At 37.0% G+C, this 21,057-nt stretch overlaps 1 protein-coding gene across 1 annotated transcript in view; it reads right to left on the bottom strand.

The window, feature by feature from the left end:
* The window catches only part of LOC126831854 (mucin-12), a 202,925-nt gene that overhangs the window by 23,964 nt on the left and 157,904 nt on the right, over nucleotides 1–21,057 (bottom strand). Inside the window, exons 109-128 of the mRNA XM_056103261.1 lie at nucleotides 19,877–20,042; nucleotides 18,926–19,243; nucleotides 18,223–18,285; nucleotides 17,265–17,554; nucleotides 16,754–16,889; nucleotides 16,395–16,472; nucleotides 16,084–16,098; nucleotides 15,621–15,913; nucleotides 15,294–15,423; nucleotides 15,090–15,122; nucleotides 14,474–14,569; nucleotides 9,192–9,254; nucleotides 8,436–8,477; nucleotides 7,424–7,707; nucleotides 6,404–6,569; nucleotides 5,462–5,779; nucleotides 4,965–5,027; nucleotides 3,171–3,218; nucleotides 2,511–2,537; nucleotides 798–890 (exon numbers count right to left, since the gene is read on the bottom strand). Of these exons, the coding sequence (XP_055959236.1) occupies nucleotides 798–890; nucleotides 2,511–2,537; nucleotides 3,171–3,218; nucleotides 4,965–5,027; nucleotides 5,462–5,779; nucleotides 6,404–6,569; nucleotides 7,424–7,707; nucleotides 8,436–8,477; nucleotides 9,192–9,254; nucleotides 14,474–14,569; nucleotides 15,090–15,122; nucleotides 15,294–15,423; nucleotides 15,621–15,913; nucleotides 16,084–16,098; nucleotides 16,395–16,472; nucleotides 16,754–16,889; nucleotides 17,265–17,554; nucleotides 18,223–18,285; nucleotides 18,926–19,243; nucleotides 19,877–20,042 (2,722 nt within the window). The remainder of the gene's footprint in view (nucleotides 1–797; nucleotides 891–2,510; nucleotides 2,538–3,170; nucleotides 3,219–4,964; nucleotides 5,028–5,461; nucleotides 5,780–6,403; nucleotides 6,570–7,423; nucleotides 7,708–8,435; nucleotides 8,478–9,191; nucleotides 9,255–14,473; nucleotides 14,570–15,089; nucleotides 15,123–15,293; nucleotides 15,424–15,620; nucleotides 15,914–16,083; nucleotides 16,099–16,394; nucleotides 16,473–16,753; nucleotides 16,890–17,264; nucleotides 17,555–18,222; nucleotides 18,286–18,925; nucleotides 19,244–19,876; nucleotides 20,043–21,057) is intronic.

The raw sequence follows: 21,057 nt of genomic DNA, 5'->3' as shown, positions 1-21,057 counted from the left end.
TGACTGTGTGAGCGAGAGAGAGAGATGACCGAATATATTCTCCACGGGAAGTACGGTGTTGATAACATGTAACGGTCGCCAAAACATAAAAACCGGAGTTAATCTAGATGAAATCACGGAATTATTTGGTCGTTATTTCAGATTCTTACTTATTTGTTGTTTTTCTTAGTAGAATAAAAATTAAATCAATAATAAGTTTGTGTGTTTGGTAATAACGAAAATCTAGCTAGATTTTGACAAAATAAAGCAACAACAAAACCCCCCAAAACAACCAAAAACCACCGTCCCCAATTCTTTTTAAAGGAACATTTTTTTTTGTTGTGTGTGACCTTATGTTTATCTTATACCACGTTCAAGCTCAAATGTTGAAGGACGTTTACACTGTTTTGATTTATGGTTGAAATTAAATATATTTGTTAATATAAAATATTGAAGTGTTATCAAGTGTCAACTGTCTAGTGTCTGCTACCATATGTATTTTAATGATTAAGTTGGTGTTCTAGAACAAGTTAAGCACACGCCGTCTTATTTACGACAGACAAAGGTTTGAGCAGAGTTGCATACACACCGGGTAAAATACTAGGGCGTGTTAAAGAGTTTTCTGTAAATGTGACCGATTCGTATACAAGGAAGGAATAACTTTATAATTAGCCAGGTTTAACAACCTTCATACCATGTAAATTTAGTATCTAAGTTTGCCGGAATACATTATTTTCAGTGTATGTGTATAACTTATATAAATTCGTATATATACATGTGCGGCATTTTAGTATATGTTTCAAATAAGGTTTACAAACCTGTAGTTGACACAAATGGAGTACTGCTTGGTGGTGGAGCTAATGTAGTAGTCGTTGATGGCTGTGTTGTTCTCTTCTCGGTAGTAGATACAGCTAAGATAAGATTTTAAAAACACACATAATTAAATCAAATTTAATGAATTCTGAGTTGTCTATATTCTGAATACTAATAGATCAACCAATACCCTAGTTTCGTTTGGTTTTGACATTGTTAATTCACTCATACAACCGATAAATATATGAAAGGTTCTTTTGGTTTTGACCTTATTAATTCGTGGATATATCAACGATCGATAAATATATATAATGTTTATTTTGTTCTGATCGTCACTCCTAAATCAACAACTAACAACTGCAATAAATATTCATTTCATTTGTGTTCGTGACATCGATGAAAACTATCAGAAAAAAGACGCGTGGCCGGTGTTTCGAAAAGCATATATAAGTTTAGTCCAAGTGTATTTCCATTGTCTGGATGTTGAAGTCTCTAGAATAGTTTGCCTATGGACGAACACATTAAACTCACGCTGTCAGTTTACAGTTAACTCAGCTTGAGTTCAGACACTGAGTTGACCTAAAAACACGAAGTATACTTCGAGAATTTCCATTCAATAAAATTGAGAAGATTTATTTAGTCTTTTGTGTGTGTGACACGTGAGAAGCGGATTAGAACTTGATTCCAAAATAGCATATTAATTTTTGAATATGGCAGCCATTACCGGTATAGATCTATTCTTGATGTAGATAGTTCTCTGTATTCAGAATGATCAAAGAACTCAACAAGGTTATCACACTCGTGAATACTTATCGCTAACAGTTATCTATGTGGAACTTGGAAGTTCAATGGACACCTAAACCCATTTGGTATTAAACGAAATAAAATGGGGTTTAATGTCCTGCTGTTCTGCACTGACTAGACTAATGAAGATGGACATACGCCATACAGTGTGATATGAGGGAAAATGTGCCCGGACAGCAGCACTACGGTCTAATCTTATTTTGAATTCCAACTGTCAAGGCTTCGTTTATGTGCACGCCAATGTGAACATAGATATCGGTTTTCATTCCACCAACGACTAGATATCGTTCCTTGTAAGGCTCTCAGTCCCACAACACTAAAATAATATTTAGGTTAGGCCCCTATTGTCCTATTAACACTACTATATTTCGATGAAGCAAAACTGAAAATATTATCATTTTGTATTCCATAACGTCAGCATAAACAAAGGCAATAATAAGTATACCAAGTTATCTAAAAATAATAAGTGGCATTTTATCAAATATTCAAGATAACAATTGACTAGAGTTTTAAAACTTAAATTAACAAAAGATATACGGATGCTAAACACCATATACAACCTCCACCAAAAGCCATTAATTTATAATACAAAGAAAAAAAATATACAATATTATAAATAAAGAATAAATCTCGCCTGACTGTCCCTTTAATGTTATGTCTTACTGATATACAAGTCTAAAAAATAGGACCTATATCCCTGTGTATCATTTCCGTTTCACTATCAATCTATGTTAATCTATGTCTCGACACAACTTCAAACAACCCCCTATACCCACAACACCCCACATACACTCCCTCCCCACGCACACACACACACACATACATACATAAATATAAAGTATAAAATTATAATATGGTGTCTTCTGTTTAGGTGAATTTAATCTCTATTTCTACGTTATTCAAACAGTACTCACTTGAAGTAGAAGATAATATTGTACTAGCTGTAATAAAGGGAGAATATGAATGAGACGTTGTTTCATTTCCCGAACAAATGTATGCGAAATTATAGACAAATTGAAATTATAAGAACACTACACGAATTTGACATTTAATTAGTTACCGCTTTATCTAAAATTAGAATTTTCTTTTATGATTTCAAAGCTACGCTTGAAAGCCACATTACATAAAAGGACAACCAGCCGAGAGGAAATTTATCTTGAAATACACAGTATTAGATCAAATAAGGAAATTCATAACAAAACTTGGCGAAAAACAAGAAAATGGAACGCAACAGAAATACGTTGCGATTATTCACATGTAAATGAAATATTGTATTGGATTCAATATGTAACAGTAACTATTTTAAAATGAGAAATGAGAAATTCTAACGAACAGGAACTAAAACTATAATGTTTGCTTAAAAAAAACCAAAACAAATTCACCAAAAAATAAAAAATAAAAAAAAAACCCAAAAAAAACCCCCAAAAAACAAAACAAAAAAAATTCAAACGTTTGTTCATAGCGAATATGTCTAACAAAAAAAAAAGAAAATATGCCCTTGTAAGAACAATGTTGTAAAACAGAAATGACGAATTAATGTCACTTAATCACTGTAAACTAGAAAGAGAACGTACCTTGGGTTGCTGTAGGAGAAGTTATTTTTTCGGTTGGGGATGTTGGGGCTGATGGGGAAAAAAAACAAGACAAAGTTAGTTTAATGTCAATGTAGAATTCATGAAACATGTCATGGTTTATATTAAGTTTTTAAACTTCGAATACGGCCTTATTAGGTTTCTTGCTTGGGGATTACTACCTATCAATTCCGGCATTCTATAACTAATCGAACGACACATCATAACGCTTAAAATAGATTCATTAACAACTTAAATTATATGATTTCGTGAGAAAACAAAATTAATAGTTAAACAGATTCTTAGGCGAAGTTAGAGATCCTTGTTCTGTAAATGAAATTGAGAATATGGTTCAAATCTTTTCGTAGATATTGAGTAACCTTAAACCAATTATTATATACAAATTATACACTGCTGTGGTATCAACAGATAAACAAACAGATAATAAAACGTATTTGTTGTCTTTATTTATCTAATTAGTAAACTTCTTAATAGTCATAAACATAGAAGTTTCAAATTATGTAAAACAATTCATGAGAAGGGGAAATCATGGGCGATAATCCGACTGTTAATGTCTAGAATAGTTAATGATATTCAGTGGATGGGTTTAGTAAATCATCTAAACGGTACAGAGTTATGATCTATGAAACTATGCTATATGAATGATTAAAGAACTAGTCATTACATATACATATCAAATATGGTTACATCATGTAGAGGAAGTACCAGGCTTATCAGTCCGGTCAATTACCTGGCGGTGATGCACCAGGTGTAGGAGCGGTAATTGGTGTGGTATAGGGCGTTACAATTGTCGATGTTTCGGGGGATGTTGCAGTTTGGGATGCCCTTGTTGGTGGAGCTGTTGGGGATCTCCCAGCGGAAGTAGCACTGGTTGATATTTGAGGCGGCGGAGTAGTGGGTGATGCTGGTGAAACAGTTTGGGATGTTAGAGTTGGTGGAGCAGTTGGGGGTGTTCCAGGCGTTTGAGCAGGTGGAAGAGATGTTGGTTGTGGTGATGATGGAGGATACACTGTCGTTGGTGATGTTCCAGGTGCCGGGGCAGTAGGTGATGTTGTGGGCAGTGGGGTAGTTGGTAATGTTATAGGATGCACTGTAATTGGCGATATTCGTGATGGTTGGGCATAGGGAGATGTTCCAGATATGAACCCAGTTGGTGAAGTTACACGAAGCCCAGCAGTAGGCGAAGTACCAGGTGCTGTGGACGAAAATGGCTCTGTTTATTCAATATTATGAAGAGAGCAGTTAATTCTTTTTATCTGTTTATAGTTTTCTATTAGTTGATATTGAATTCCATGTAGTCAAATTTACAGAATATGAAGTTAATAATGTAAACTATAGCTAATACACGATATTTAGAATTAAATTCAGGGAAAAGGCACGATCACGAAAACAGGAACTTGGAGTAACTAGTTTTCTATTACCGATAAACCCTTTTAAATATCATCACACCTAATTATTCAGATATCACTTTTCAGGTTCATCAAACCTACAAGAGGCCTCAAGTAGTTTGCGGGAAAAGTTCCGGGCGCCATTGGCGAAGTTCTTGGTGCTGGATATATAATTGATTTGTTTTTCAGGCTTGGACTGCTGAAATTAAAGTGCTTGACTGAAAATATAAGCTGGGCCTCGAAGAAGTGTAACTGTCAAGCACTTTAGCAATATTATCCATTGCTTCTTTGTGTAAATAGACTACACCAAGAAAAACAATATCCCCCAATTCTGCTTTATGTAAATAGACTAAACCAAGAAAAAAAATAATTGTAAGTGCATAATTACCTGTGGGAGAAGTTCCGGGCACAGTTGGTGAAGTTCCGGGTCCAGTTGGGGAAGTTCCTGGTGCTGCAGATAGAAATAATTTTATCTTAGATATTTCAGTGGAGAAAGAAGTGTTTGTTAATACTTGAACTGCTAAAATTAAAGTGCTTGTCTGAAAACTGGCCTGAAGCTTCGGAAACGTGTAGCTGTCAAACCAATTGACAATATCACACATTACTTCGTTGTGCAAATAAACTACATCACGAAATAAATAATTGTAATTTAATAGATGAATTTAGTGGTCTGCTATAACATCCTTGTAAATTAGATAAACTGTTCCTGATGATTGTAGATTCGGATCTGTAATCGGTGCTTTTATATGACAGTTTGTTGCATTCAAGCTAATGTAAATTAAACCATATATGAATATACTAATATAACACATTATATACATTTAATGGATAGGCTAGGTCAATTCAATGGACAAATGGCAAAATAGATCTGGTCATGAATATTACCTGTAGGCGATGTGCCGGGTGGTGGGACAGATGGAGAAGTACCTGGTGGCGGTGCAGTAGGCGATGTTCCTGGTGGAGCTGCAGTGGGTGAAGTTCCCGGAGGCGGGGCAGTAGGTGATGTTCCAGGCGGAGGAGCAGTAGGCGATGTTCCAGGTGGTAGAGCAGTAGGTGATGTACCAGGTGGGGCTGCTGTTGGCGATGTTCCTGGTGGTGGTGCAGTAGGGGACGTTCCAGGTGGTGGTGCAGTAGGGGACGTTCCAGGTGGTGGAGCAGTAGGTGATGTTGCAGTTGGTGCTGTAGTTGGGGATGTTCCAGGTGCTATGGGTGAAAATGTTAGCTAGGTATTAGAAAGATAATTATTTATCAGTTTGTAATTCTTTGTTTCATTGATATATTATTCCTAAAAGTACAATAGCACCAATATCTTAGGAGGTTTATGATGAAATGACTCGGTAGTGTTTCGTGCCGTTGTTCATACCAATACGAAATTTATTATACTATTGCATCAGACAAGAGAACACATCTTCATAGCCAATTTGTCGTGATTACCAGATATAACGTTCTGCATTTTCCATCAATTATCAAGGCTCATTTAACTCATTAATATGAAAGAAATGTTTCAGGTGTATTGCTAATGTGATATGCGAGTAGATGTTCCAGGTGGCACTGCAGTCAGTGATGCTTTAGGTGGAGCTGGAGTTTCATATACTGCGGGTGAAAGCGTATGTTACATACTTTTACACACGGAAGCTTATTTCCAATATATATATTTTAAGCAAACAATACCATAGGGAATAAGACCATTCTGACATAAAAATATAATGTTTACAATTCTGTACATTATTTAGATTGCATTTGTCAACTTACTGATCACTTTGATATATGCCGTATTTGTTGGTTATGTCTTTTCAGATTATGCATTAAATCATAAATAGGACCAACCTGTGGGAGATGTTCCTGCTGTGGCAGTCTCTTCAAAACATGCTCTTACATCCAAATTAAATTTAACAGCAGCTGAAGTGATGGTTGGCACAATAGTAACTCGTATCTTTTGAGCTTTGGTTTCTGGAGGGAAATCAGCTTTTGGTATCGGGTCCTGGAGACCAGCCTATGGTTATACAAATATACCATTTTTAAATTGCCAATTGAAACCGTGACAAAAGAGACAATATTTAGCAAAAGGAATTACAATGCTTTAAAGGGGGACTATTGTTTAACTACACGTTTCGACAGAGATAAATGGCATAACTTTATGAAAAAATAATTAAATTTGACAGGAACTGAAGTGTTCGTTGGCACCAGAGTAACTCGTATCGTTTGAGCTTTGGTTACTGGAGGGAAATCCGCTTTTAGTGGCGCGTCCTATGATTTATACAAATAGCTCATTTTTAAATTGCCAATTGAAACCATGGCAGTGCTAATATTGAGCAAAACGGATCAAAATTCTTTAAAAGTCTACTATTTTTGAATTGTCTACACGTTTTGCCTGAGTTTCTCAAGACATGCAATAAAAATGACGTGATTTTATGCAAGAATAATAATACGATTATATAATAAAAATGAAGTATATGTATAATACTGTATTTATTTTGAAATGATCTATTTGGATTTAAATTTAACCATAAAATATCTATATCTTTTCATGGGATCTGAATGTGGCATCTTTGAACGTGCATATTTTGATTTGTAACTTGCTAGTTCAACCGATGTACAGTTCGGCCCCATAACTAAATTTTATGATATATAAGCTACTTTGCAGGTCATACACTCATTGATAAAAAAAGTCTTCTTTCCCACTGTCAAAAATAAATGATATACACTCAATGAAATATCTTTATGCACAGTAAGTATCCATATACATATATTCAAAAACTAATATTCGTGGCCAAATAACGTAATGTAAAGCACGTAACTGTTTTACCAAATTTACTTCGAATATAGTATTTAAGACATTAGACTTACTTGATCTGTTACAGGAGTTTCATTGCCCTGTGAATCAATCAGCACTATTTCTATGGATTCGAAATTCTCAGCATTCGGGAATGTGATGGATCCCAGATCGACATCCTCATCGGTATTAGGTGAAAGATCTATGGTAAATAGTATAGGATTGCTGCCGTTGGGTATGATAGATAATGGGACATCGCTTGTCCTTAGATTATCCACTTGGTCAGGTGTCAAACCCTCAACACTTGAACTTGGTATAAATGCTGGTTTCTCCATTCCATTTATCTCCTCGCATCTCTCTGAAAAAATTGTGAAAAGAATAAATGTTAACTCCAATGAAATATGGATTCAATTTTCACAGACTTCATGCATGTTTGAGATTTTCCGGTGGCGGTAAAAGAAACTGAGAAACTTGTTATGGTAATTTCACGCATATCAAATACAGACAGACTCTGTTATCATCTACGCTTAGTCTAAGAAGAAAACGTTCCTAGTCGAACCGAGTCATGGTTTTGAAGTAGACTACCTGGGAGTGAAACTTTACACTAAGTTTCATCACTTTCACTCAGTTAGAATCAAAGTAATCTTGCCCCAAAGCAACGACCAATGAAACTGCTTAGCTCTGTCTGCTTAGCTTTAGCGGTAAATATTAATCATTGAACGCAGTCAAGACATTCGCCTAATGAACATCCACACCACGTTTAAACATTTTATATCAATTAAAAGTAGAGTTTTTATTTCCAATAAAATCGCTTATCACTACTTGGGCTACGCAGAAAATGTTCACCATTCAAGTTAGTCAAGGGATTCATCACTTTCAACCAATTAGAACCAAAGTTATCATGTTCAAATGCATGAACCAATCAAATCTCTACTTAGCCCAACGCAGAACATGCTCCTCTTCGAACTTCATTAAGGCATTCAACTAATAAACACCAAGTGTGATGGACAGATGGACGGACGAACCTATTTTAGTAGTCCCCTGCTTTCTTCGAAAGGCGGGGGACAAATATTGTATTACTATTACCTGTGGGCGAAGTTCCGGGTGCAGTGGGCGAAGTTCCAGGAGCTAGAAATAGAAATGATTCCATCTTTATCTTATTTATTTCATAATAGAATCAACGCTGATGTTAAATTTTGGCCTTAAATACTTCAGAAAAGAATTGTTTTCATTACTGAGGTGTCGACAAAGCTTAGCTGTGATATCTGTTTGTAAGCAGATTACATCACTAAATAAAAAATTGCAATGTAAGACTTGTTGTTCTGCATTTAACTTTGGGGAAAGAAACTGTCGCAGTGGGAGAAGTTCCAGGAGCTAGAAATAGAAATGATTTCATCTTTATCTGATTTATTTTCATAATAGAATCAAGACAGGTGTTAAATTTTGACCTTAAATACTTTAGAAAAGAATTTCAAGTGTTGTTCTGAAGACGGAATTGGCGTGTCGACAAAGGTTTGCTATCAGGCAAACTGGTAATATCTTTTTGTAATGAGATTACACCACTAAATAAAAAATTGTAAAGCAAATCTTGTTGTTCTGCATTTAACTTTGCGGAAATTACCGGTCGCCGTTGTTATGCATTTAACTATGGGAGAAGTTCCGGGCGCAGTTAATACTGCTGGATAAATAAATTGTTTGTTTTTAAAGGCTACGACTGCTTATCTGAAAATATACCTGGGCTTCGAAGAAGTGTGACTATCAAACTAATTGACAATATTATCCAATGTTGATTAGTATAAATAGACTACAACAAGATATAAATAATTGTTGTCCTGCTCTTACCTGTGGGAGAAGTTCCGGGCACAGTTGGCGAAGTTCCGGGTGCAGTTGGTGATGTTCCTGGTGCTGGAAATAGAAAGGATTTTAGCTTAGATATTTTAGAAACGAATGGATTGTTTGTCAGTACTTTAACTAGTCAACGTAAAGTGTTTGTCTGAAAACTGACATGGAGCTTCGAAAAGCTGTAGCTGTTAAGCAAATTGACAAAATCACACAACACTGATTTGTGTAAATAAACTACACCACGAAATAAATAATTAAAATTGTATAGAAGACTTGAGTGGTCTGTTATGACATCCTTATGAATTAATTACATAACATGTTCCTGGTGACTGTAGATTTGGATATGTAATTGGTGCTTTTATAGGGCATAAAATAGAGTAGGTAGTAATATGAAAATGTTTGGGTTTGGGATGGTGATGGAACCCCATTGAGAACAGTATGCGGTAAAATAATATTTGATATCAGTGGATAATATGCTAGTCATCAATAGAAAATAGAAAGCCTATTTCATATTTCATATGTAGGTGGGTGGTGCTTCAAAAGCGATGGGCTTGGTCAATTCAATTGACAAATGGTAAAACAAATCTAGTCATGAATATTACCTGTAGGCGATGTGCCAGGCGGTGGGATAGAGGGAGAAGTACCTGGTGGCGGTGCAGTGGGCGATGTTCCTGGTGGTGCTGCAGTAGGTGAAGTTCCTGGAGGTGGGGCAGTAGGTGATGTTCCAGACGGTGGAGCAGTGGGCGATGTTCCAGGAGGTGGGGCAGTGGGTGATGTGCCAGGCGGTGGAGCAGTAGGCGATGTTCCAGGTGGTGGGGCAGTGGGTGTTGTGCCAGATGGTGGAGCAGTAGGGGAAGTTCCGGGTGGTGGAGCAGTAGGTGATGTTCCAGGCGGTGGGGCAGTGGGTGATGTTCCAGGTGGCGCTGCTGTTGGGGATGTTCCTAGTGGTGGAACAGTTGGAGAAGTCCCTGGTGGTGGAGCAGTGGGTGAGGTTCCAGGTAGCGCTGCTGTAGGTGATGTTCCAGTTGGCGTTACAGTTGGGGATGCTCCAAGTGCTGTGGGCGAAAACGTTAGCTATGTGTTAAAAATATAATTATTGATCCATTTGTAAGTATTGATTTTATTGAAATTTCCAGCTTCATCATAACTATAAGAGATCCTGTAGTAGTTTGTGGGAGAAGTCCCGGTCGCCGATGGCGAATTTCATAGTGCTGGATATTAATGATTTGTTTTTCAATGCTGAATTTAAAGTGCTTGTCTGAAAATATAAGCAGGGCCTCGAAGAACTGTAACTGTCTATTACCTGTGGGAGAAGTTCCAGGCGCAGTCGGTGAAGTTCCGGGTACAGTTGGAGAAGTTCCGGGTGCTGTTGGCGAAGTTCCTGGTGCTGGAGACAGAAATGATTTTATATTAGGTATTTCAGAAAAGAATGAATTGTTTGTCAATACCTTAACAGCTTATATTCAAGTACTTTCCTGAAAACGTGTAACTATAAAGCAAATTGACAATATTATTCGCCACTGCTTTATAATTATAATTATAATCGCATAGTTGACTTGTTGTCCTATTTACCTATGGTCCCGGGTGCCGTTGGGGAAGTTCCTTGTCCTAGGGAAAGAAATGATTTTATCTTTGATATTTCAGAAAAGAATGAATTGTTTGTCAATACATGAAAAGCTCAAGTTAAACTGGTCGAGTGAGTCGAAAAAATTGACAATATCATCTATTACTGCTGTGTGCAAATAGACTACACCTTCGAAATTAATAATTTTAATTGTATAGATGACTTTAGTATTCTGTTATAACACTCTTGGGAGTTACAAAACCTGATACTGAGCATTTTAACTTCAAATCTGGAATTGACGCTTTTTTAGGTCACTTTATTGCATTCGAGGCACGTTTTGTTTTCAAAAATAGGTTAATGTAAATTAAACAACATATGATTATACTAATAAAATACATAATATACATTTAAGGAAATAGTAAGATGGTATTTGAAAAATCACAAAATAGTACAGGTAGTTATCAAAATGTTTGCATATGTAACCCAGTCCATGTCAAGCAAATTGTCAAATAGTTGACTTTTTGTTTTTCTATTACCTGTGGGAGAAGTTCCAGGCGCAGTCGGTGAAGTTCCGGGTACAGTTGGAGAAGTTCCGGGTGCTGTTGGTGAAGTTCCTGGTGCTGGAGATAGAAATGATTTTATCTTAGATATTTTAGAAACGAATGGATTGTGTGTCAGTACTTTAACTAGTCAACGTAAAGTGTTTGTCTGAAACCTGACATTCAGCTTCGAAATCCTGTAGCTCTTAAGCAAATTGACAAATAATAAAACAAATCTAGTCATGAATATTACCTGTAGGCGATGTGCCAGGCGGTGGGACAGAGGGAGAAGTACCTGGTGGCGGTGCAGTGGGCGATGTTCCTGGTGGTGCTGCAGTAGGTGAAGTTCCTGGAGGTGGGGCAGTAGGTGATGTTCCAGACGGTGGAGCAGTGGGCGATGTTCCTGGAGATGGGGCAGTGGGTGATGTGCCAGGCGGTGGAGCAGTAGGCGATGTTCCAGGTGGTGGGGCAGTGGGTGTTGTGCCAGATGGTGGAGCAGTAGGGGAAGTTCCGGCTGGTGGAGCAGTAGGTGATGTTCCAGGTGGCGCTGCTGTTGGGGATGTTCCTGACGGTGAAACAGTAGGAGAAATCCCTGGTGGTAGAGCAGTGGGTGAGGTTCCAGGTAGCGCTGCTGTAGGTGATGTTCCAGTTGGCGCTACAGTTGGGGATGCTCCAAGTGCTGTGGGCGAAAACGTTAGCTATGTGTTAAAAATATAATTATTGATCCATTTGTAAGTATTGATTTTATTGAAATTTCCAGCTTCATCATAACTATAAGAGACCCTGTAGTAGTTTGTGCGAGAAGTCCCGGGCGCCGATGGCGAAGTTCATGGTTCTGGATATATTAATGATTTGTTTTTCAAGGCTGAAATTAAAGTGCTTGTCTGAAAATATAAGCAGGGCCTCGAAGAACTGTAACTCTCGGGCACATTGACAACATTATCCAACACTGCTTTGTGTAAATAGCCCAACCTGATATAAATAATTGTATTTAAAATAGTTGACTTTTTGTTCTTCTATTACCTGTGGGAGAAGTTCCAGGCGCTGTCGGTGAAGTTCCGGGTACAGTTGGAGAAGTTACGGGTGCTGTTGGCGAAGTTCCTGGTGCTGGAGACAGAAATGATTTTATAATAGGTATTTCAGAAAAGAATGAATTGTTTGTCTATACTTTAAAAGCTTATATTCAAGTACTTTTCTGAAAATGTGTAACTATAAAGCAAATTGACAATATTATCCGCCACTACTTTATAATTATAATTATAATCACACAATTGACTTGTTATCCTATTTACCTATGGTTCCGAGTGCCGTTGGGAAAGTTCCTTGTGCTGGGGATAGAAATGATTTTATCTTTGATATTTCAGAAAAGATTGAATTGTTTGTCAATACGTGAAAAGCTCAAGTTAAACTGATCGAGGGAGTCGAAAAAAAATGACAATATCACCCAATACTGCTGTGTGCAAATAGATTACACCTTCAAAATTAATAATTGTAATTGTATAGATGACTTTAGTGTTCTGTTATAACACACTTGTGAGTTAAAAAACCTTAACCTTATCCCGAGCATTGTACATTCAAATCTGGAATTGGCTCTTTTTTAGGTCACTTTGTTGAATTCGAGGTACGTTTTATTTTAAAAAATAGGCTAATGTAAATTAAACAACATGAATATACTAATAAAATACATAATATAGATTTAAGGAAATAGTTAGATGGCATTTGAAAAGTCGCAAAATAGTACAGGTAGTGATATCAAAATGTTTTCATATGTAACCCAGTCCATGTCAAGCAAATTGTCAATTTTATCTCCCTCTGATTTATATTTATAACCACATAGTCGACTTGTTGTCCTATTTACCTATGGGAGAAGTTCCGGGTGCCGTTGGGGACGTTCCTGGTGCTGGAGATAGAAATGATTGTATCTTTGATATTTCAGAATCGTTTTACAATACTTGAAAAGCTCAAGTTAAACTGTTTGTCTGAAGATAGATCGAGGGGGTTGAAAAAATTGACAATATCATCCAATACTGCTGTGTGCAAATAGACTACACCTTCGAAATTAATAATTGTCCTTGTATATATGACTTTAGTGTTCTGTTATAACACACTTGTGAGTTACAAAAACCTGATCCCGAGCATTGTACATTCAAATCTGGAATTGGCGCTTCTTTAGGTCACATTATTGCATTCGAGGTACTTTTTTTTTTCAAAAATAGGCTAATGTAAATTAAACATTTAAGGAATAGTTAGATGGCATTTGAAAAGTCACAGAATAGTACAGGTAGTGATATCAAAATGTTTGCATATGTAACCCAGTGCATGTAGGTGTGTGGTGCTTCAAATGCCCATGACTTGGACAAGCCATTGGAAAGATATAAAATAATCTTGGTCAGGAATATTACCTGCAGGCGATAGGCCGGTTGGTGGAGCAGTTGGCCGTGCAGTAGGGGATGTTCCAGGTGGTTGAACAGTAGGTGATGTTGCTGGTGGTGGCGCAGTAGGTGATGTTCCAGGTGGTGGGACAGAGGGTGATGTGCCAGGTGGTGGAGCAGATGGGGATGTTCCAGGTGGTGGAGCAGACGGGGATGTTCCAGGTGTTGGCGCAGTAGGTGACGTTCCAGGTGGTGGAGCAGTAGGTGATGTTGCAGGTGGCGCTGTTGTTGGGGATGTCCCTGGTGGTGGAGCAGTAGGCGATGTTCCAGGTGGCGCTGCTGTAGGTGATGTTCCAGGTGCTGTGGGTGAAAACGTTAACTATGTGTTGAAAAGATAATTATTGATCTATTCGTCAGTATCGATTTCGTTGATATATTATTCAGAAGTGTTTCGTGCCATGAGCATGACTTTTGCCACTTTTAAAAGTAAAATGAAGTGACAGTTTTGACAAGGGATTTTGAAGCTGAATAAATTGGAAATAAGATAACCCAAAGCCACCGACCAAATCACCAGTTTGCCTTGAGTGCCTTGACTTTGTAGCCTCTACTTCTATACTGTATCACGTCTCTGCATATATATATTTAATAGGAAGAAAATGGCTAATAGCGCTAATACACTGTGCATGGCAGTAATCTAAAATCGTTACGTAAAAGTTACCAGCTCATTGCTTCAAATAGTTGGACTTGTTTACATATTTAATATGGATTTATCCAACTGGCAACCAGGAAGGAGTAGCAAGTACCAACCTGTGGGTGATGATGGCACTGGTGGTAGCGTTCCTTGTGTTGCAGTTGGTGATTCAGCTTCTACTGGCAATGTAGGTGAAGTTACTACTGGTGGTCCTTAATTATTTATTAAGACATATATCGTAAATTATCTAATTTTTAGTCGACAGAATTAAATAAACTTGATAATATAACATACACAAAATATGTAAGCTATGTGAACTAAGAATTAGTAAGTGTTTTAGAAAAAGTAAGCATACCCTGCCATGAGCACACTTTCAACAGTAAAATGTAGTGACAATTTGGACATGGATTTCCGAATCTAAAGATAATGAAAGGTATAACCCAAGGCCATTAGCCGAATCACCAGATTAGTGGTTTAAGTTTTCTATAAGTAAAAAATTCGAAGTGGTCGGTGTTTTCTAAAGTAAATCAGAAAATGGCGCCATGTGCTCGGCAGGTAATGGCTACAGACAGATTTATCATACCAGTAGTTGAAATACAGAAACTTCCCATTATGTATTTGACAATTCGGAATAGGAGAAATGGTGGCCTTTACTTGTTACATCTGGTACAGATGATGAACAAAATCACTGATAATACAGAACATATTATTTAGAATGTATTTATACCCTACCTGTTGGCGATGTTCCTGGTGTACCAGTTGTCACTGTAAAAAAGAAGTCATTGTAAAGTGTATAGTTGTATTTTGTACGATAAAGAGAGAGAGAGATAGATTAATGCTTTATACAGGTCGGATTTATAGCACAGATGAGAAAGGTTGATACTCCTTTACAAATTTGGTGGTCCACTTAAAGTTCAGAATATAGAAGATACTCACCTACGAAGCAAGCGTGTACACTAACATCAATATTAATTGGTTCGGTAATGTTTGTGGGTGTTATCTCTACCAAAATATCTGTGACAACTACTTCCGGTGGGAATGTAAGAATACCGTCTGAAGGATCATCCTGTTAGCATATATAAATAAACACAAGATATTCAACATATCTAACATGGCTATCCCTAAAAATAAATATTTCGTGGTATCGTCCAAACAGAAACACCAAAGGAATTATAAAGAATAAAATACATTTGAAATTGTAACATATCTGAATTTGGACTTAAGCAGCGTCATTTCTTAATTGTTAAAGATCCGAATACTTACATCAGTAGATTCAAGTAGGGTCCATGGTGCTGAAGGTCCCGTGCGTCCAAATACTCTAAATGTCTTGACATTTTCCCTGACTGGAAGATTTACTTCTGACAGATCAACGGGTTCACCCCCAGTAACTTTCAATGTGACGTTGGTAGGCGTGTCCGATGGGTTAATTGTAAATGGATCATCGCCTGGTCTCAGATCTGCTGGGTTATCTGTCGATGGGAAGGCAGGTTCTTGTTCAAGGTAAGTATCAGGTATAACTGTTGGGCTTCCCATTCCTTCTGTTACAACACATCGTGCTGGAAAAAAAGACAATTGATTGTTGATTGCTAATAATTAAAGACATTTTAGGATAGAATGATAAAATATAATATATGTTTATGATATTTCAAGTCCAATGTTTAATTGTTGAACGACGTTTATATTGTTATGATTTATGATTTAAACATGACTGTATACATTAACTTACGTGTAGTTGATCCCACTGTAAATAATAATAAATAAATATTTTAATAGAATATCAGAATCGTTTCTGAAAGCTTGAGTAATTTAAACAACGCTGCTTTAACTGACTGGTTAATCTCTATCAAACCCTGGTACTATAGCTTGTTTATACAAGAGCAAGAAAAGTATTAAACCTTCCAAATTATATAGCAAGATTGGTAAAATTGAACATATCTGCATATGTTTTTATAGTACAAGCCAGAAATTAAGAAGACATATCTTAATATAAACTAATGTCGGATACAGAAAAGAAAAAAGTTGAATATATATAATTACAGGTTGGTGATGTCCCAATTGCCACTGTAGGTGATGTTCCAATTGTCACTGTAGGTGATGTACCGAGTCCGGCTGTTTCTAAAATAATTAATAAACAGGATGTTAGTTACAGTAGGTGATTGTTTCTAAAATGATCAAAACATAACATGTCAAGTAATAACTTAGATGCATCACGGGTCTTTAGCACTTGCAGGAAATCGAGGAACCCATGTGGTTAGTTGGTTTCATATTGCCCGTCCATTGGTTTAATATTTATATCAGTTCAAAATGATTGAGTATTACAGTTCTCATTTGAACGACAGGAGTGCACCATACGACCCTACATTGTCCCAATCAGTCGACTATTTAATATTATATACCTTCAAAGCACGCTCTGACATCAATCTTAAAAGAAGTAGGCTGGCCTGAAGAGGTTGGTGTTACTTCAATTCTGATTTTTTCGGCTACTGTTCCAGCAGGGAATGAAGCTTTAGGGATAGGTAACGATAAATCAGCCTTAAAAACAATGCAAATCACAGGTTAAAATACACATCAATTAGGAATCTCGAAAAGAAACATGTTGAGAAAGACAATGCTATAGACAAATTAAAATTAATTGGGCAGTGATGTAGGTGATATTTGGTTGTGGCTTGGATAAACATTGTGGGGTGGGGGGGGGGGGTAGCCTCTTATATTTAATCAAAAGTCTCGCCACTGTCTATTGTTATGTATTCAGATGTCGGAGTCGTTCCGATACTGAGTACAGGAATAAACGGAATAAACATACAGCTGACATTGTCAGTCTTTGTCTGTAGCAATACTTGCTACACCAAGCCAGAACGATGTGTACATAAACACACATAATATCAAGACGAAACAAAATGTACTTACTGGGTTCAAGTATGCAGCTTCTGTTTCTGAACCGCCAGTTGGAGTTACAAATACTCTAATAGATTGAACATTATCGGGCGATACAAGCTGCACTGATTTAAGTTCTACCTCTTCATTTGTGACTGGTGTCAAATCAATTGTTACATCTGGTGTACTTCCAGCAGGGAAGGTGGCTGGGTCTGTACTTGCTGGTCTCAGGTTTTCTACATCAGTTGCTGCTGGCACAGTTGTAATACTTGAAGCAGGGATAATAGCAGGATTATCCATTCCATTTACTTCAGTACAGACAACTGTAATTCGAGGAAAAGGCATGCTCATAAAAAAAAGGAACTTGGAATGACTAGTTTTCTATTAGTTGATATTGAATTCCATGTAGTCAAATTTACAGAATATGAAGTTAATAATGTAAACTATAGCTAATACACAATATTTAGAATTAAATTCACGGAAAATGCACGATCACGAAAACAGGAACTTGGAGTAACTAGTTTTCTATTAGCGATAAACCCTTTTAAATATCATCACACTTAATTATTCAGATAAATTCACGGAAAATGCACGATCACGAAAACAGGAACTTGGAGTAACCAGTTTTCTATTAGCGATAAACCCTTTTAAATATCATCACACTTAATTATTCAGATATCACTTTTCAGCCTTATCATATCTACAAGAGGCCTCAAGTAGTTTGCGGGAAAAGTTCCGGGCGCCGATGGCGAAGTTCTTGGTGCTGGATATATAATTGATTTGTTTTTCAGACTTGGACTGCTGAAATTAAAGTGCTTGACTGAAAATATAAGCTGGGCCTCGAAGAAGTGTAACTGTCAAGCTCTTTAGCAATATTATCCATTGCTTCTTTGTGTAAATAGACTACACCAAGAAAAAACAATAACCTCCAATTCTGCTTTATGTAAATAGACTACACCAAGAAAAAAATAATTGTACTTGCATAATTTACCTGTGGGAGAAGTTCCTGGCACAGTTGGTGAAGTCCCGGGTCCAGTTGGGGAAGTTTCTGGTGCTACAGATAGAAATAATGTTATCTTAGATATTTCAGTGGAGAAAGAATTGTTTGTCAATACTTGAATTGGTCAAATTAAAGTGCTTGTCTGAAAACTGGCCTGAAGCTTCGGAAACGTGTAGCTGTCAAGCCAATTGACAATATCACACATTACTTCTTTGTGCAAATAAACTACATCACGAAATAAATAATTGTAATTTAGTGGTCTGCTATAACATCCTTATAAATTAGATAAGCTGTTCCTGATGATTGTAGATTCGGATCTGTAATTGGTGCTTTTATATGACAGGATGTTGCATTCAAACAATGTTGTTGTTGTTTCTCAAAAACTATGCTAATGTAAATTAAACCATATATGAATATACCAATATAACACATTATATACATTTAATGGATAGGAAAGGCGACATTTCAAAAATCATAAAGTATAGCAAGTAGTAATATGAAAATGCTTGAGATTGAACCCCATTAAGAATAGTATTGGGTAAAATAATGATTGATATCAGTGGATAATATGCTTGTCATCCACGGAAAAAAAGCGTATTTCATATTTCGTATGTAGGTGGGTGGTGCTTCCAAAGCCATGGGCATGGTCAGTTCAATGGAAAAATGGCAAAAAAGATCTAGTCATGAATATTACCTGTAGGCGATGTGCCGGGTGGTGGGACAGATGGAGAAGTACCTGGTGGCGGTGCAGTAGGCGATGTTCCTGGTGGTGCTGCAGTAGGTGAAGTTCCTGGAGGAGGGACAGTAGGTGATGTTCCAGGCGGAGGAGCAGTAGGCGATGTTCCAGGTGGTAGAGCAGTAGGTGATGTACCAGGTGGCGCTGCTGTTGGCGATGTTCCTGGTGGTGGAGCAGTTGGGGATGTTCCAGGTGGTGGAGCAGTAGGGGACGTTCCGGGTGGTGGAGCAGTAGGTGATGTTGCAGTTGGCGCTGTAGTTGGGGATGTTCCAGGTGCTATGGGTGAAAACGTTAGCTATGTATTAGAAAGATAATTATCTATCAGTTTGTAATTCTTTGTTTCATTGATATATTATTCCTAAAAGTACAATAGCACCAATATCTTAGGAGGTTTATGATGAAATGACTCGGTAGTGTTTGGTGCCATTGCTTATACAAATACGAAATTTATTATACTATTGCATCAGACAAGAGAACACATCTTCATAGCCAATTTGTCGTGATTAACAGATACAACGTTCTGCATTTTCTATCAATTAGCAAGGCCCATTTAACTCATTAATATGAAAGAAATGTTCCAGGTGTATTGCTAATGTGATATGCGAGTAGATGTTCCAGGTGGCACTGCAGTCGGTGATGTTTTATGTGGTGCTGCAGTTGGGGATGTTTCATATACTCTGGGTGAAAGCGTATGTTACATACTTTTACATACGGAAGCTTATTTCCAATAGATATATTTTAAGCAAACAATACCATAGGGATTAAGACCATTCTGACATAAAAATATAATGTTTACAATTCTGTTCATTATTTAGATTGCATTTGTCAACTTACTGATAACTTTGATATATGCCGTATTTGTTGGTTATGTCTTTTCAGATTATGCATTAAAACATAAATAGGACCAACCTGTGGGAGATGTTCCTGCTGTGGCAGTCTCTTCAAAACATGCTCTTACATCCAAATTAAATTTAACAGCAGCTGTAGAGTTTGTTGGCACAATAGTAACTCGTATCTTTTGAGCTTTGGTTTCTGGAGGGAAATCAGCTTTTGGTATCGGGTCCTGGAGACCAGCCTATGGTTATACAAATAGACCATTTTTAAATTGTCAATTGAAACCGTGGCAAAATAGATAATATTGAGCAAAACGGGTAAAAATTCCTTAAAGATACATTATGGGAGATTTTAATAGAGAGTTGGTCATTCTTGCTATAATAGTTCAAAAATAGATGATGAAAGAAGAATATATTGAAAATTTCAGTCAAATTACTTTATTCTGAACAAAGTTATCACCATTGTAATTTTTGACTAGAAATAGGAGTCAACTCCCTCTTCACCGTCTCCGAGAATGACCGATCGTTTGATTGACAGGCGTTAACTCCACCTACATAATCTCGATTATCAAGTAACGTTTTCAATGGCTGTGGTTGCAATTCAATTCGTATCACATTTATTTTTATTACAAATTAAAAATAAGACTTTTAATATATAGACAAGAAGCGAAAGTTTGAAAGGAATGGACCAACTCAATGAGGCATAATTATAGCCGACTTCTTGTACTGTAACTGGTAGGGCTACGTAACTCTAGAAGCAGACAAATACTAATAGGAAACAGTGATCCAATGGGGCTGCAATTCAACTGGGGTGATGTTAGCTGCGGTGTTTATCAATTTCCATATTTTTTTCTGTAAACGCAAGTGACAAAAGAGCATATAATACCGACATCCAAACTCTCATTTTAACCACAACTAAACATAATCTCAAGGCCGTATATATCGAACTTTCAATCAAATTGACTGACATGCGGCCTCGCTCAACAGCGGCCTCGCTTCGTATACTCTATCATTTAGCCTTGATCTAAAATTTCAGGCAGTATGACGTCAACGTAACGGTTTTTGATTAAAAATTTAATCAATCAATAAAATCCTGTTTAAATCCACCCGAATCCAAGCCATCCGTGCGTCTACAGAGTTGATTTTGTGCTTGTTGTGTAAATAAAGATCTAATTCATAATTTCTTTGACATCTGAAGCCTAAAAAATGACTTGCAATAATCAGATTTAGCTCTTGCATAATGTATGTTTAAAAGAT

Source organism: Patella vulgata, chromosome 9, assembly GCF_932274485.2.
Source record: "Patella vulgata chromosome 9, xgPatVulg1.2, whole genome shotgun sequence".
NCBI lineage: Eukaryota > Metazoa > Mollusca > Gastropoda > Patellidae > Patella > Patella vulgata.
This window is presented reverse-complemented; position numbering and strand designations above follow the sequence as displayed.